Source organism: Hemicordylus capensis, chromosome 4 (assembly GCF_027244095.1).
Source record: "Hemicordylus capensis ecotype Gifberg chromosome 4, rHemCap1.1.pri, whole genome shotgun sequence".
NCBI lineage: Eukaryota > Metazoa > Chordata > Lepidosauria > Squamata > Cordylidae > Hemicordylus > Hemicordylus capensis.
Genome location: NC_069660.1, coordinates 78,927,200 through 78,944,366, shown reverse-complemented (window position 1 = coordinate 78,944,366; position 17,167 = coordinate 78,927,200). Strand labels below are relative to the sequence as shown.

The following is a 17,167-nucleotide window of genomic DNA, read 5'->3' as shown; positions in this document are numbered from 1 at the left end:
ATTAGTGAGGGCAAATCAATGGATTCTTATGACCTCTGTTTTACTCTAACTATATTGGCTGATGATTTGCTTCTGGGTCTAGCTCAATGTGCTGGTTTTGGCTTTTAAACCCCTTTATTACTTGGAACTGATTTACAGGACTAAGTGGTCCTTAAGATATCAACTTGTCCCACCTTTGAGATCTTTCATTGAGGCCCACCATCAGCTAAGGGACATTTGGTGGGTACTAGGGACAGGGCCTTTTCAGTGGTGGCCCCACAACTATGGAATTCCCTTTCTAGAGACTGGAGATAGCCCCTCACTTGTTTTTCAATAAAAAGAAACAGAAGCCATTTTTGTTTTGAAAGGCAATGGGCTTAAGCCAGCACTTTCCAACCTGTGGTCCTTCAGATGTCGGGGAACTACAACTCCCATAATTCCAGCCACAATAATGGGAGTTGTAGTTCAGCAACATCTGAAGGACCATTGAAAAACTTTCTCTCTGTGCAAATTGTATCTCCTAAAGAACACATACCCTTGCTGATCAAAGATATACCTTTTAAAGTGATGATTCTCTTATATTTAGCAGGGGGAGAGCAACTAGCCCTATCCAGCCCCGGCACAGCTTCCCTACAGTGGCTGTTGCTGGTGTCTACTTTGTGTTTCTTTCTAGATTGTGAGCCCTTTAGGGACAGGGAGCCATCTTATTTATGTATTATTTATTTTTCTATGTAACCCACTTTGAGAACTTTGGTTGAAGAACAGGTATACAAACATTTGTTGTTGTAGCAGTAACCACCATACATAACTGGTGTATATTCTTCAGGAAATATATGAATTGCACATTGGGAAAATTGATCTAAATCAATAGTTTAAGTCCATTGCCTTTAAAAACAGAAGTCATTTCCATTTAGTTGTGTGTGTTTTTAAGCTGTAGTGCAACACACTGCTTCACAAGTGAATAGAGGCTTTATACAACAGATGATTGAATTTTAAAAGGCTAAGTGTAGACTAGGCCTGTGCAAGTCAGGAAAAACGGATTTCTGATATCAGAAATCCCTACCCTCACCCCCAGGAGGCAACCAAATGCAGAGTAAGTGCCCCGGGTACTATGGTGGTCATGGCCATTTAAATGTATACCCAGCACTGGGGCAGCTGGAAAATGCAGCAATCTTTGGGAGCGGAGGGGTTGGGGGGAGGCAGGAAGTGCCATTGGGCAGTATAGGAAGCCTGCACACCTGCTGTGAGGATGCATGGGCTTCTGGGGCTGGTAGTTAATATGAAGCGTCTATGTCCTCCCAGCAGGCGTGCAGGATTCTTACGCTGCCTAACGTCACCTCCTGCCCACCCCCCACTGCCCTTGAAGATCGCTGTGCTTCCCAGCCACCCATGCCAGTGCTGGGCGCACACTTAAAGGGCCACCACAACTACAGTACCTGGGGCACTGACCCCGCATTCAGCTGCCTTGGTGCTGCGGGTAATGTTTTCTGACATCAGAAATTCCATTTCCCCCCAACTTGAATTGGCCTAGTGTAGACTATAATGTGGTGGTTCATGGAAGTGAAGGAGTGGAGAAGAGTTGTTTTCCCATAGGTGTGCCATATGATCAGGGATTCCTTTGTGCTGCTCACATTCTACAAATACATTAAATACTACAATTGTATCAAGCTAATTGTCCATAAATGATGGTCTATGGTAAATTAAAAATACAGGTCAAGTAATATAGAATACTTAATTAAAACAGAGGTCATAGAAAATGTAGCACTGACAGAAAAAAACCCTGAACAATTGTATTAGGCAGCATATTAATAGGCAAATAACTCTTATTAATGTGGAGTTTTAGTAGTCAAACAATATTAACCTCACACCTGTGCAAAATCATTTGTTCCAAAACTGAGCAAACCCAAATATTGTTCTTAAGAAACCCAAGAAATACAGAAGAATGCAAAACACAACTGAGAAAAATATTAATGTCTTAATTGTTGGCTTTATTCATTTAGTCCCATCAAATTAGATAAAATCCTATGACTATGTGAACAGACTGTCTTGACAGTAAAATTAAACATGTGCCTATATTTCTCTTCCCTTTTGATTTAACCCTTTACTGTTTTTTGCTATGCAGAGATTTTCAACAAGTGAACATGTTATAGTGCTTTGTTCCCTCTGCTTGGATTTGCAGCTTGGGGTTTGAACAGAAGTTGTTTCCACAAATACTTAACATAATTTAAGACTGCAGTACTTTCTACATTCAAAGAGTGAAAGAAACATCCGTGCCTCCTCACAGCCACCATGGAAGTATCATCTTCCTGTGGTAGAAGTCAAGAAGGAAAAAAGCGACTTGCTCATGGCAACAAGGGATGAAACAAAGCAACAACTTGTATTCAGGAGCCCCTCAGCTTTACCCACTAAAAACGATGCAGCCTCCGTAAAACATTTTAGGGACTGTTCACATCCATATTCTGCATTTTCCCTTCCAGAGCACAGTCCCCTCCTGCCGATTTCTTTTTGCCTCCCTCATGTTGTTTCTTCTGCTTCTTAGAAATTTCCTGGTCAATAGGAGCAGGCTTCACAAATTTTATGATTTCTTTCAGACCTAAAGAGTGAAGAGCAGGTTAAATACAGAAGCACCGCATGACCATCAACCAGAATCTCCTCCCTCCCCTGACCCCATGGACCCAACAATTAATTTCACCATTCAGACAAGCCAAAAATCCTTACACACAAAGCCATACTGATTATAGTTTGCCCCATGTCTGTGACTTCAGAGAGTGCTATGTAAGCCAATAGATCATAGATCAGAACTAATGCTCTTTTGTCAAATGTAACTAGCTGGGCCGGGCGCAGAGCATCTGCGCCTCCGGCTGGCCCACCCACCACTGCTGCTTCCCCGCCCCCTGCCGGCATGCTCAGCTTTCTGGCCAACCAGCCACTTTCCCCCCTTGCCCACTTCTCCCCCCACCCCGTGCTTTCCAGCAGGCTAGCCGGTCAGAAAGCTGGCCCGCCATCACCTCCCGGCAGCCGGGCCACCCGCCTCCTCCTGTCTCCCACTGGCTGGGCCAGCCCACCACCGCCTCCTCTGGCTGACCAGCTGCCATTGTCTCCCCGTCACTATCCCCCAGGCAGCTGCTCACAAATTCTCACAAGAGCTGCCACGCATGGGTACGTTGGGAGAATTAGATAGATAGACAGACAGACAGACAGACAGACAGGACAGACAGACAGATGTGTTAAGATGAAAATGTAAAATAAGAAGTTTAGGAAAAAAGTTGGGGGAAAAGTTATTTTAAAATTATGCAAACAACAAGGGCCTGCAGTGACTGGCTAGTCTACACCAGGGTTTCTTAACCTTGGGCCCCCAGATGTTGTTGGACTACAACTCCCAGAATCCCCAGCCACAAAGACCATGTCTGGGGGTTCTGGGAGTTGTAGTCCAACATCATCTGGGGGCCCAAGGTTAAGAAACCCTGGTCTACACCATCAATCAAAAGGAATTTAAGCTTAGGTACTTCCTCTGGAGAGAATTCCCAAGGGAGGGGCTTTGGAATGGAGTAAACAGATGTCTATAAAATTCAATTAGAGCTAACAGACTTTCTCAGATAATGCTAGAAGGAGCCAGAGTTAGAGGGGGCTTGGCTGAGCTAGAGATAGGGACGGTTAGGGCTAGAGAGAGGATCTCTGGTTAGGGTCTCTAGAGCAGGACTGAGGGCGGAACTGGGAGGTTGGCAGGTAGGTTGTACACACCTGAGAATACCTCTGCAAATCAAGCTTGACTATCACTTTGTGAATTCTGGGGGTGTATGGTTTAATACACAAGTTATACAGCTAGGGAGGTTGCGTCCCAGGAAAGGTGCTGAAAGTCTAAAGAAGCTTGTTTTACCTTAACAGACACCTCAGTATCTTGATAGTTGACACACTGACACAATCTTGTATAAATGCTGGAGTTTTTAATACAAGATTGAACTACAAGAAGTGGTGTACTGACTAGCAAGTAAATACTAAGGTTGTTACTTTGTTAAAGAAACCATTACTCATACCCTACCTTGTAGAGAATAGAAACCACTGAAGCTAGTGTACCACGATAGAGTTATTTTCTTTGGTTTAGAATTTTAAAATGTCAACTGTGTCTACTTCTCCCCCCAGTTACCACTTGGACACAATACCAAAGTTAGTGTTAGAAATCCAAATTAGGATTAATTTGATGGCAGCGTAATAAATAAATAATAAAGGGTTTAAAACAAACCAAAAGGGTCACAAACATATTGTTTATTTCAACATCTATAGATTGAAACACTAATCTCCCAGTCCCAACCTCGGGCAGCTCCCCAGGCCATAGCCATTCAAGGACCCTTCCCCACCCCCACGTTTATATGCTACTCCTGAGTTAGTGATGATGTCCTTGGGCAGTGGGCTAGGACTTAAGAGGAAAACACAGCTTTTAAAACTTCAGAGTTCTCTGTAGGTTAGCCAGCATCCAGCACAAAAGGCACTGTGGTTGGAGAGGGGAGTATCCCAGTGTCTGGACCCCTGAAGGGCAACAAGTAGGGTGGATGCAGAATTATGGGTCACTAGCATTTCCGTTTTTACCTGGTGGCATGAAGTTCCTTAGTTTTTCTGGAACAACTATTCCTTCCTCCGTCTGATAATTCTCCAGGATGGCACAGATAGTCCGTGTTGTGGCACACATGGTGGCATTGAGCATATGTACAAATTCCACCTAGGAAGATAAAACCCGTAACATTCTGAGTATTCCTCATCAAAACAGATACAAGTACGTACATCTTTGGGGAGACTAAGAAACCTCTCAAAACTAGTAGTGGTGTATTTTGCTATTTGCACATGATCTTAAATACATTTCAGTGCTGAGGTACTTTAATTGTACTTGGATACTTTAATATGGCTATTGATTCTTCCTCTCTCCTCTTTGTATTTAAGTCATGTGTCACACTTTTACATATATTTTAACCTCTTTCTTGCTTTGAAGCAATATATATAGAAAGAAATATATTTACATTTAAAACAGATGAATACTCAGTACACTGGAACACAAAAGGGAGTGTGACATACACTGAACTGTGCTGGGTCAGATTAATTGCACTCAGGACTCTGCCTTCCTTCAGTATGAAGGCTTGCCACAAGAACGCTCACAAGCAGCACAGGAGAGAGCCTAGTATTCCCTGTTAGTCCTCAGCAATGCAGAAGCCAGAATGGTGTGCACTGTGCTAGATAAGAATGCAGCGTAATGCATTACATAACTTAACACTTTCCTAATTATTCATAATTGTTTTGCCTTAACTGACACAACACACTAAATTCCTTTCAGAGAGCTATAGCGTAGTGGTTAGTGAGCTGGACTAGGACCAGGGAGACCCAAGTTCCAATCCTCCATTTAATCATGAAGCTCACCAGGTGACTCTGGGCAAGTCACTTATCTCTCAGCCTAACCTACCTCACAGAGTTGTTGTGAGGATAAACACAACCATGTACACCGCTCTAGGGTCCTCCCCCGCCCCTATATGGCCTCGGTATATGCGGGGCAGATATGAGAAACAGTAGATAGTGAATCTGCGATTAACAAGAATACATAAGAACAGCCCTGCTGGATCAGGACCAAGGCCCATCTAGTCCAGCATCCTGTTTCACACAGTGGCCCACCTGTACTTTGTTAATGTACTTTGGGGAGGGGCTGCAGCTCAGTGGTAAAGCACAAACTTTTCATGCAGAAGGTCCCAGGTTTAATTCCTGGCATCTTCAGTTGGGCTGGAGAGTCCTCTCTGAAATCCTGTAGAGCTGTTGCTACTCAGTGTAGGCAACACCAAGCTAGATGGATCAATGGTCTAACTTAGTATAAGACAACTTCATATGCTCTTATTAACACTGGGTTGAATTCTACAAACTGTTAAGTGGGCTTTTAATCATGGAGAAGGGCTTTGTTGTCTCCTTCCTTGCCACTGGCATCTTCTATGCCTTCCAAAAAGCAATTTCTAGAGGTCAGGGGGCTTCTGGAATTATGTCTGATGTAGTTAGAGCATAGGGTTTCAGGTGTGGGGGGTTGGCAGAAATTGGGAGCTCCCCCCACTCTTGCATGAGCAGGAAAACCTTGCTGTTTGGTACAGGGCACCACTGGATCCAATAAATCTGAAAAACTTCAATTAACATCTAATTACTGTACAGGAGACCTTTGTTATCCGCAGTTTTGCAGATTGCAGTTTCATGTATCTGTGGATGGGTCTTAGAGACTGTTTCTTTATCCATGGCATGAAGCATGGGCAATTTTTTGCCTATCCACAGTACCTGAGTGGCTGGAAATTACTTCTGAAGTCATTTCAACCTGCCATTTTGAAGCGCAAGGCCATTTTGTGGCTTTTTTTTTTAAACCAATGAAAAATAAGAGGATAGGGGAGTGTTATTTCTGGAGAACAAGGTACTATACTTGCCAATCCTTATCCTCTTTTAGAGGTTTTTTTTTTAGCTCAAGGAACCTAACCCTTCAATCCCCAGACAGTTAAGGTCTCTTTATTTGTGGTTTCCTTATCAGCGGAAATTGGTGGGAACAAAGACTCCGTGAATAACGGGGGACACTTGTACTTGTTCCGATTTCCAAAACAGTACAACTAGTACTCTCTGGCTCAATCATTCTGCAACAGACCTGCTTAACTACTCATTTTAAAAGCAAAAATGTGAGTGTTTAAATTCAGATACTTTAACCCTTAAAAAAAAAAAATCTCTAGACCATTTGTGGTGGCGAAAAATCTTAAAAACAAAGCATATAGTAGTCTAAAGGCTTAAGAATGCAGAAACAAATTAATTCTGCATCTTAGTTTCTACACTCTTCATAATTTTGAAGGGTTGTACCTTTTAAAAAGCCTATTTTGTTATTTCTCTTTGTAAACCGCCCTGAGCCATTTTTGGAAGGGTGGTATAGAAATTGAATTATTATTATTATTATTATTTTCCAGTAGGCTTATGAGATCACCCTGCATTCCATGTGTCTCTCTGTGTGTGTCCTGCATCAACTTCGCCATTCCTGGGCCAATATGAATCAGGTACAGTTGTAGGGATGCACAATGGCATAGTTTGTGACTCTGTCATCCATCAAGGTGGCAGATGTGTGAACATTTGGGGGCAAGAGATCTAACCACCTAACCCATTTGAACCAAATTTTGTCCAGTTGTGGGATAATGAAAGGAAAGTAGGCAGATTAGTTCTTACTAGAACAACTTGTTTAAAATTTAGTCTAGCAATCCTATGGCTTCCAGTCACCTCAGTAAGCTAGAAGACTGAGCTGGTGAGTAACCCATTTTCAAGGTGGACATTCCAAAACAGCATTACAGAAATACAACCAGTGAGACACAAAATACATTAACTGGTTACTTATGGAACTCCCTGGAAATTAAATTTGTATCCTTTTCAAATTCTTGCTAAATCTCCAGGGACATGTTCAATGTCAACTCATCTCCACAGAAAAGATCTGAAGAGACCAGCTTTGGGGCAGCAACCTCAAATGGGAAATTCTAAAGATCAGGCAAAAAAAGAGAAGAGTCCTTAAAGATTTTGGAATGTAAGAAGCACCAACTCTTGAAGAACACAAGAGGAGATATTGGCTGTAAAGGATGTCTAGTACATCAAGATGTCAACAGTGACACTCTAGGAGCAATTCACAGCTAAAAGATACAATGCAACCTACTTTGTCCATCATCTTCTTGGTTTGCCCATACCGGATCCGTAGTCGACGTGCCTGGTAGTCAGTGCAGTTTGAGCAAGAAACAAGCTCACGGAAAGCTCCTGAACCTGGAAACCATGCCTCCAAGTCTAGCTTCTTACTGGCAGCATGATTCAAAGAACCTATTATACCAGGAAGCAGCATTTAGACACTATTTCAGTATGGTAATAATAACTGAAAGACCAAACTTCTCCCACCCCATTAGTAATTCTGGAGCTACTGAATGAAAGCAAGAATGACAAGAAGGTCTGCTCTGCCAGATTAGAGTGAACCAGTCTGAGAATTAAATATGAGCACATGACCTGCATGACTGGATACTACAGACCTTAGTGTTATACAGCAAATAAAGTTATAAATTACTAGAGATTAAGGCTGCAAGGCTGTATGCATATACTAGAAAGTAAGCCCCAATGAACTCAGTGAGACTATTTCTAGTAAATAACCACAGAATCAGGCTGTAAATTGTTTAGGGATGTGTGCATACCTGAGACAATATTGACAATGTGGTAAGGGATGCCCAAAGACTGATAGAATTCTTCAGCTGTTGCAATCATTTCATCAAACATCTCCCAAGATTTGTTATCATGAGGTGATGCATAGACAAACTGCTCAATCTAGACAAGGGCAAGAAGAATGGAGAAGAACTTTAGAGAGCAGAGAACACAAGAAGAGAGAAACAGTGTTTTATTTTGTTAGCCTCAGAACAAATATGCAAAATACTAAAATGACAGCTTGACTGTGAGCTTAACAAATCATTTAACCCCTTCACTCCAATATAAGAGTAATAACTGCCTGTAACACTGAGTAGCAATCCTTCACTGAGATGAAGTATAAGAGCAATTAGATCTCAGAACATATCAGTTTTGATATTCCATATCTTGGGATCACTTGCCCTAACAGCAAATTCCTGAAATAAGTTCGGCTCCAGGCTATGACATTCCTGGTTCATATTTGAAAAAGATACAGGGGTGGGAAAGAACAACTGCAGTGCCTTTTTCTTGTACCAGTACCCAGAACAATCTTCCAAGCAAAATCAGATAATAGCTTTTATTATTGGACTACCTTTTCAAATTGGTGCACCCGGAAGATGCCTCTAGTATCACGGCCGTGTGAGCCAACTTCCTGTCGGAAGCAGGTTGACAACCCAGAATACTTGATGGGCAGATCTTCTGGCTTCAGCCATTCATCTCTGTGCAGAGCTGCAATTGGCTGTTCAGAGGTAGCAATCAGATATTTCTCATCAATGGTGTTATCATCACTCTTCTCACTGCCTTTGCCAAGCACCTGAGAAACAGAAGTTGTTAGTGTATCAGACCAGAGCAGCCATGTTACATGTTCATGAACTTCAGAATTACGGATTCTGAACAACAGCACCTTTAATGGAGCAAAAAAGAAAGAAATAATTATTGTGCATGCACCACCATTTGTATTCAAAACAAATACTGCAGTCCTGCATATCTGGTATCACGAAGTCAGCTATGTGTTTTTATTGTATGATTTAATCCTCTGTTGTGAGCTGCCCAGAGAACAATTTTATTAGAAAAATATGTCAACGTCTGAAACAGCAATATAGCCCCATACCTTACAGAAGGTTTATAAACGATATATTTTATTTTTATTTATTATTTATTTATTTAAAATATTTCTATAATGCCCAAAACTTGTGTCTCTGGGCAGTTCACAATTAAAATCATTTAAAGATTTTAACATCAATTAACAATTAAAATCATTTAAAAGATTAAAAACATTTAAAACCCACTATTAAAAATATTTAAAACTATAAATCTAATGAAAAGCCTGGGTGAATAAATGTGTCTTCAGTGCCTTTTAAAAAGTTGCCAGAGATGGGGAGGCTCTTATTTAAACAGGGAGCGCATTCCAAAGTCCAGGGGCTGCAACGAAGAAGGCCCGCTCCCGAGTAACTATCAGACGAGTTGGCGGCAGCCACAGGCAAACCTCTCTAAATGATCTTAGCAGGTGGTGGGGCTCATGTCGAAGAAGTAGTTCTCTTAAATTCCCAGGGCCTAAGCTGTTTAGGGCTTTCTAGGTAATGACCACCATCTTTTATTTTGCCCAGAAACCTATCAGCAGCCAGTGCAATTCCTTCAATCCAGGAGTCATATAGTCTCTCCTAGATGACCCAGAGACCAGCCTGGCTGCTGCGTTCTGAACCAACTGCAGTTTCTGGACTATGTACAAAGACAACCCCACATAGAACGCATTGCAGTAATCCAGCCTAGAGGTTACCAGCAGATGTACCACCGTTTTGAGGTCATTCATCTCAAGAAATGGACACAGCTGGCGTATCAGCCAAAGCTGATAAAAAGCACCTCTGGCCACCACCTCAACCTGGGACACCAGAGAGAGGTTTGGATCCAGAAGCACCCCCAGACTGCGTACCTGTTCCTTCTGGGGGAGCATGACCCCATCCAGAACTGGCAGATCAAACTCGTCTCCCAAGTTTTGACCATGCACAATAAGTACCTCCGCCTTATCTGGATTCAACCTCAGTTTCTTATCCCTCATCCAGCCCATTACTGCCTCTAGGCAGGCATTTAGGGAGGTTATGCCTTCTCCTGATGATGTTGACATGGAGAAATAGATTTGGGTGTCATCAGCATATTGATAACACCCTGCACCAAATCTCCTGATGATCTCTCCCAGCGGTTTAATGTAGATGTTAAACAACATCGGAGACAATACAGAGCCCTGAGGGACACCATAGGAAAGTACAGATTTTGAAGAACAGTCTCCAAGAGACACCATCTGGAATCTGCCTGTGAGGTAGGACCGGAACCACTGCAAAACAGTGCCTCCCATGCTCAATCCCCTCAGATGTTTCAGAAGGATACTATGGTCAATAGTATCGAAAGCCATCAAAAGATCCAAAAGGACCAACAGAGTCACACTCCCTCTGTCAAATCTTAATTGGAGATCATCCATCAGGTCAACCAAGGCAGTCTCCACCTCATAGCCTGCTCTAAAACCAGTTTGAAATGGGTCTAGATAATCTAGACTAGAAAATTTTAAATCTGAAAGATCCCACACAACTCCATTAACAATCTGATTACAAATTAAGCTAAGCATCACAAAAATCTGTGGAAGCTGCCAACACATGCTATGGAAAGTCTCATCTTTTTGCAACTTACCTTGTAGAGCTCTTCATCAAACTGACTTAGCTGGGCCACTTCCTGCATCACCTCTTTTCTCATGAAGAAGGGGGTATAAACAGGGGTGTACCCTTTGCTGAGTAGTGTCTGTAGGGCATACTGAATTAGAGCCTGCTCTAGAAAAACAAGTGCACCCTAGAGAGAAAAACCATATAGAGCGAGGGAGTCAACATTCTGTTCCATAAAGAGAGGCCTTCTAAAAACCCACATAAAAGCCATCCAGAGGCCTTCTAAAAACCCACATCTTTTTACCTGGCATTGCCAGGAACTTTGCATTCTGTCTCTTGCTGCTCAGGTCCCCAATCCAAATAGTCTACTGCCCCCTTTTCATTCTCTCCATGACCCCAAAATGGGAACCATTAAAATTCTATGCACTTACCTTAAGAAAGTATCCTCTGCTTCCAGCTACAATGGCTCCCTTTTCTCCCTCATAGCCATCCACCATGACAACCAGGTCCACATGAGAATACTTCTTCCTTACAGTGCAGTCTCCCCATATCCTCTCCACTTTATTATCGGCATCCTACCCATGTGGTAAAAAACAGGGGGGGATTCTAAAGCTTATTGAACAGCTAAAATCACATCTGATTGAAGCAAACATCTCTTCAACATTTGTAAAGCCAAGGTTGTGTATATTTGGCTGCCTAGGTGGAGCATAATTCAATTGCCAGAAGCTTCCCAGTGTTGCATTTGCTTTCTAGTTGTGGCCCACTGCATCTCAAGGGCTGATCCATTTGAGGCTAGTGTGTGGCCTGCTCTGCTCTGAAGCAGGTGGTGGGGTGTGGAGGAAGGACCAAATCTGGTGGTCTGTTGATCCCTTGCAGCACTAAGATTATAAAAACAGCTTGTCATTTCCTCTTGCAGAAGCACCCAATAACTCTCTTGAGTAACTGGGCAAAATTACTACTCCTTAACAACACAAATGACTATGCTATTTCCATAGCAACAGACAATGATAGTGCTTTGGATCCCAATACAAAATCCAGCCAGGCTAGCCTTATACAAGACCGGTCCAGCCACATTATTAGCTAAAAATTGTCTTGTTGGGCAAGGGAAGTTAATTCAGAACCAAATACCATTTCTGCTTCCCATACATTTCCTAAACATGACTACCTTCTTATGGATCCTTTACATTTGTGGGCTTCTTATTCCTGGGAAAAACACGGCTTTATTATGCAAATGTCATCACTTCCCAATCCTCCACACCAGACTGACTATTCAACCTGCAGTCTTGCTCGCAGTACATTTTACTCTATCTGTACAAAACAATTTCAAGCAGAATATATATCACCTCCATGCTCATTTATGCCTACCTCATCATTGCTGATTGGCACAGAGGGATGAAGGAGATTTCCAATTTCTCTGAGGTTCTCAAACCGCTCTGCTTCTAACTTCAAGCGCTCTTCATCACACTCCAGTATTGCTTCATCAATTAAAAGACGGACTTTCTTTATCTGGCTTACTTGAAGACCCTGAACACAAAAAGGATCACTCAGCATGTCACATCACATGAAAGATAAGAGGAAAATAATCTCTTGTGAAGACAGAGAGTTCCTTTAGCAACCAGACTACGACTGGTTCACCTTTCAGCTGAGGGTTTAACATCATGAAGGACTAAAAGTGGTCTACAGGGGTTCAGGATAAAATGAAACATCTAGTCTGTTGCCCACACAAGAGACTAGAATTTCAGAATCACTTAGTGAGGACTTGCCACCTAATGGCGCAGCGGGGAAGTAACTTGCCTGGAGAGGAAGAGGTTGCTGGATCGAATCCCCATTGGTATGTTTCCCAGACTATGGGCAACACCTATATCGGGCAGCAGTGATATAGGAAGATGCTGAAAGGCATAATCTCATACTGCGCAGGAGATGGCAACGGTAAGCCCCTCCTGTATTCTACCAAAGACAACCAGAGGGCTCTGTGGTCGCCAGGAGTCAACACAGACTTCACAGCACAACTTTACTTTATTGAGGACTAGCTTCATGGATACATTCCACTTCGAGAGGTCTGAGTGATGATAAGTGGAGTTAGCAGAACCACTCCTACAACAACCCTCTCTGCTGCTCTCCAGTTTTCATTGCTCTGAACAGATGGGCATTCCTCTATTAAGTTGTTTTGCATTTAAAATGAATCCTCTGACTTCAAAGTGTGCCTGCTTTTTAAAAAGTGCCTATAGGCATGCAAAGACCCACACCTGCCTTTTCACTTATTTAAAGACACAGAGAAAAGGGATAATGTAATGAGCAGCATGGCAAACAGCTTATTTATAAAAAACATTTTACCTATCTTCTATCCCTTTGAGGTTTTCAAGTGGTTTATAATTCAATTAAAAAACAAAATTATCAAAACAATCAAAGTAACCAAATAAAGACTATCACCAGTAGCAACAAACAATCCCAAACAACAGCCAGATCAACAAACCAGGGAAGTTAGCAAAGGTCATGCTCCCGTGAAGGACCACAATTCATAGACTGGGGGGTGCTGTTGGATGCAGCATCATCACTGGAGGCCCAAGTGGTTTGTATGGCATACAGTGCCTTCCATTAAGTTTAGACTAATTGTGTACCAGCCACGACCCTTCCTGGATAGTGTTATCCATGCACTGGTAACTTCAGAGATTAGACTAATGCAACATATATGTGGGGCTACCTTTGAAGAACTATTGGAAAATCCAGTTTGTAACCTGGCCTCTACATTTTGTACTTATTTGAACCAATTATAGAGCACACATCTCACGAGTTCTTGAACTACTACACTGGCTACTGGTCCATATCTGAGCATAACTCAAAAGTCTGGTTCTTACCTTTAAAGTGATAGAGCCAGCGTGGTGTAGTGGTTAGAGTTCTGGACTAGGACCGGGGAGACCAGAGTTCAAATCCCCATTCAGCCATGAAACTAGCTGGGTGACTCTGGGCCAGTCACGTCTCTCTCAGCCTAACCTACTTTACAGGATTGTTGTAAGGAGAAACTTAAGTACACCACTCTGGGCTCCTTGGAGGAAGGGCGGTATATAAATGTTTTTTTTTTTTTTTTTAAAGAAAAGAACAGCTTTGGACCTGAATACCTGGAGGATCAGCTTCCACCATATGAGCTTGCCCAGACACTGTTCCCATCATTGGAGGTCCTCCTCTGAGTCCCCCCGCAATCTGAGATATGACCAGGGAAAGGGTCTTCTCAGTCACTGCACTCTAACTGTGGAGTGCTCTCCTGAGAGAGGCTTGCCTGCTGCCAACTATGATGACATTTTGGTGCCAAAGACCTCTTTATTTAACCAGGCATGCTAGTATATTATGTAAGCTGGTTCAAATATCAGCTGCTTTGAAAGTAGAAGGGACAATTTATTTCCACAGGGTAACAATTCCCCTGTTTGTTGTTTTACTAAAGGTTAAGCTACAGTACATCTTCCAAGCTGATATGCGGGTTAAATAGTTAGGACATTGATTTGTAATCCTATCCTATGGCTATACCACTGCTGTTCTTGTAATGGTCCCTTAATAGGCTTAAAAGCCCTTAACAGTTTGGGCCCTGCTCCCAAGGGTTTCTGCCCGCCTGACAAGATCATTGGAGGGGGCTTTGTTCCACATGCTGATGGTGAGAGAGGCTTGTTTGTCAGGCATGCAGGACAGGGCCTTCTCAGTCATTGCCCCCAGGCTTTGGAATGCTCTCCTGGCTGGCATCCAATCCTCAGTCTCCATGTCAGTTTTTAGGAAACTAGTAAAGACATGGCTCTTAAATGAAAGTATTGTTTTTACTGATGCTGTTTTGTGTTTTTATGTATTATTGTTTTTAATGGGTGTTTTATTTTTTTAATAGCTATTTTATATCTCTATTATCTATCTCTATTATCTCAATTATGATAGTCTATATCTCTCTATTATCTTTATATCGCTAATCTCTATATCTCTGGGCTAGAAGCTCAGCGGAGGAGAGGGAGAAGTCCATCTGCTTCCCACCCAGTGCTGCCGGGGGTGAGAGGCAAGGTGGGTCCTGGGGGCTTCTTCTGCTGTTGCCTGCCTGCTCCTGCTTCCTCTGTGGGGTTGCTGCCTCTAGGTAACATCTGTGAGGAGTGTGTGCAGGACTGGGAACAGCCCCTAAGTGACTCAGCTGTTCTTCGGGTCATCTGCTCAGTCTTGGGCCTTATGGGAACGCTGCTTGTGGCAGTGGGTCCATCGGCGGGGTCGCCACCGAAGGGGTGACACCAAAAGGGGGTCACCCCTTTGGGGGAGCCACTTCAGGGGAGAACAAGGGTGAGGGCTAAAGGGCTTCTGTTTAATCAGTTTTTAGCTGTTTGGGAATTGGGTTAAAGTTGCTGCAATGTGTTTGGGTTCGTCTGGAGAGGGGGAGACAGGGGGTGCCTTCGTTGACTATGGGGCAGCTATCTCGGTGGTGGTGGGGAATAGAAGAAGAAACGTTGGCAGGTCGGCAGGCCATTCCAGGGGAAGGGTAGTCAGAAATTTATTAGCTGTCTCCCCTTCTGGCTGTCCTGCCAGCTCTTTGGCCTCGGGGAGAACTGCCAACAACCCACATTGCCTTACCTTGCTCCTCTGCAATGCCAGGTCGGTCCAAAATAAGCCTGAACTCATCCATGATTTGATTATGGATGAAGGGGCCGACCTGGTATGTATTACCAAGACTTGGTTGGGGAAGGCTGGTGGTCCACTCTCGTCCCAACTTCTCCCTTCAGGATATTCTGTAGAGGAGCAGGTGAGGGATGTGGGCGGGGAGGTGGAGTGGCTGTGGTCTATAAGGACAACATCTCCCTCACCAGGGTCCCTGTTAGGGTATCAGACCATATTGGATGTGTGTACTTAAGTTTGGGGACCAGGGATAGATTGGGACTTCTGTTGGTGTGGAACTCACGTTGGAGTCTCCCAGACTTTTGGTACTGGGGAACTTCAATGTTCATTTCGGTACCACATTGTCCGGGACAGCTCAGGAGTTCATAGCGGCCATGACAACTACGGGCTTATCCTAAGCAGTCTCTGGACCAATGCATATTGCAGGTCACATGCTTGATTTGGTCTTCTACACTGATCAGGGTGGTGTTCTGTGGGTGGGGACTCCTGTGATCTCCCCATTCTCATGGACGGACCACCATCCGGTTATGGTTGCACTTACAACCACTTCCCACCTCCGTAGGGGTGAGGGGCCTATTAAAATGGTCTGCTCGAAGAGGTTATTGGATCCAGTAGGATTCCAAGAAGCCTTGGAGGGATTCAGTGTTGGCTTTGCCAGTGATCCTGTTGATGCCCTGGTTGAGAATTGGAATAACTTGCTCACCAGGGCAGTAGACACGATTGCTCCTAAGCGTCCCCTCCGACCCGCTTCAAAATTGGCCCCTTGGTATATGGAAGATTTAAAGGGGCTGAAGTGGCAAGGTAGGCAACTGGAGCGCAAGTGGAGAAAGACTCGACTTGAACCTGACAAATTTCCATAGAGCACATTTAAAGATCTATGCTCAGGCAATACGTGTGGCAAAGAAGCGGTTCTTTTCTGTCCGTATTGCCTCTGCGAGTTCACGCCCAGCGGAGTTGTTCAGGGTTGTGAGTGGACTAGTATCCGCCCCCCCCCCCCCGGTGAACCAGAATTTGGAGTCATCAGTTACCTGTTTCAATGTGTTTAAAGAGTTTTTCGCAGATAAAATCTCTCGGATTTGGGCCTGTCCTAGATGAAGACTCCACAATTAATGTGATGTCTGAACTGGAGGTGTCAAACAACTCCTCTTATGCGATTCAACTTGATCGGTTGTAGTTTGTGACTCCTGAAGATATGGTCAAGCTGCTTGGAGTGGTGAGGCCTACCACTTGTTCTCTTGACCCTAGTCCAATATGACTTGTTCTATCTAGCAGGGAGGCTCTTGTGGGAGGCCTCGTAGAAATCATAAATGCTTCTCTGAGGGAGGGCAAGATGCCTCCTTGTCTTAAGGAGGCAATCATTAGACCTCTTCTAAAGAAGCCAGCATTAGATCCCTCAGAGTTGAGCAATTATAGGCCTGTTTTCAACCTCCTATGGCTCGGCAAGGTAATTGAGAGGGTGGTGGCCTCTCAGCTCCAGGTGGTCTTGGAGGAAACTGATTATCTAGACCCATTTCAAACTAGTTTTCAGGCAGGCTATGGGGTGGAGACTGCCTTGGTCGGCCTGATGGATGATCTCCAATTGGGAATTGACAGAGGAAGTGTGACTCTGTGGGTAGGAACATAGGAAACTGCCATATACTGAGTCAGACCATTGGTCTATCTAGCTCAATATTGTCTTCACAGATTGGCAGCGGCTTCTCCAAGGTTGCAGGCAGGAATCT

At 43.6% G+C, this 17,167-nt stretch overlaps 1 protein-coding gene across 2 annotated transcripts in view; it reads right to left on the bottom strand.

The window, feature by feature from the left end:
• Positions 1–1,946: 1,946 nt before the first annotated feature.
• The window catches only part of SARS1 (seryl-tRNA synthetase 1), a 29,616-nt gene continuing 14,395 nt past the window's right edge, over positions 1,947–17,167 (bottom strand). For both annotated transcript variants that reach the window (XM_053250503.1, XM_053250504.1), the window contains exons 4-11: positions 12,183–12,341; positions 11,249–11,392; positions 10,849–11,004; positions 8,762–8,983; positions 8,184–8,313; positions 7,664–7,821; positions 4,564–4,693; positions 1,947–2,572 (exon numbers count right to left, since the gene is read on the bottom strand). In XM_053250503.1, coding sequence (XP_053106478.1) covers positions 2,415–2,572; positions 4,564–4,693; positions 7,664–7,821; positions 8,184–8,313; positions 8,762–8,983; positions 10,849–11,004; positions 11,249–11,392; positions 12,183–12,341 — 1,257 coding nt within the window. In that variant the 3' untranslated portion in view covers positions 1,947–2,414. The remainder of the gene's footprint in view (positions 2,573–4,563; positions 4,694–7,663; positions 7,822–8,183; positions 8,314–8,761; positions 8,984–10,848; positions 11,005–11,248; positions 11,393–12,182; positions 12,342–17,167) is intronic.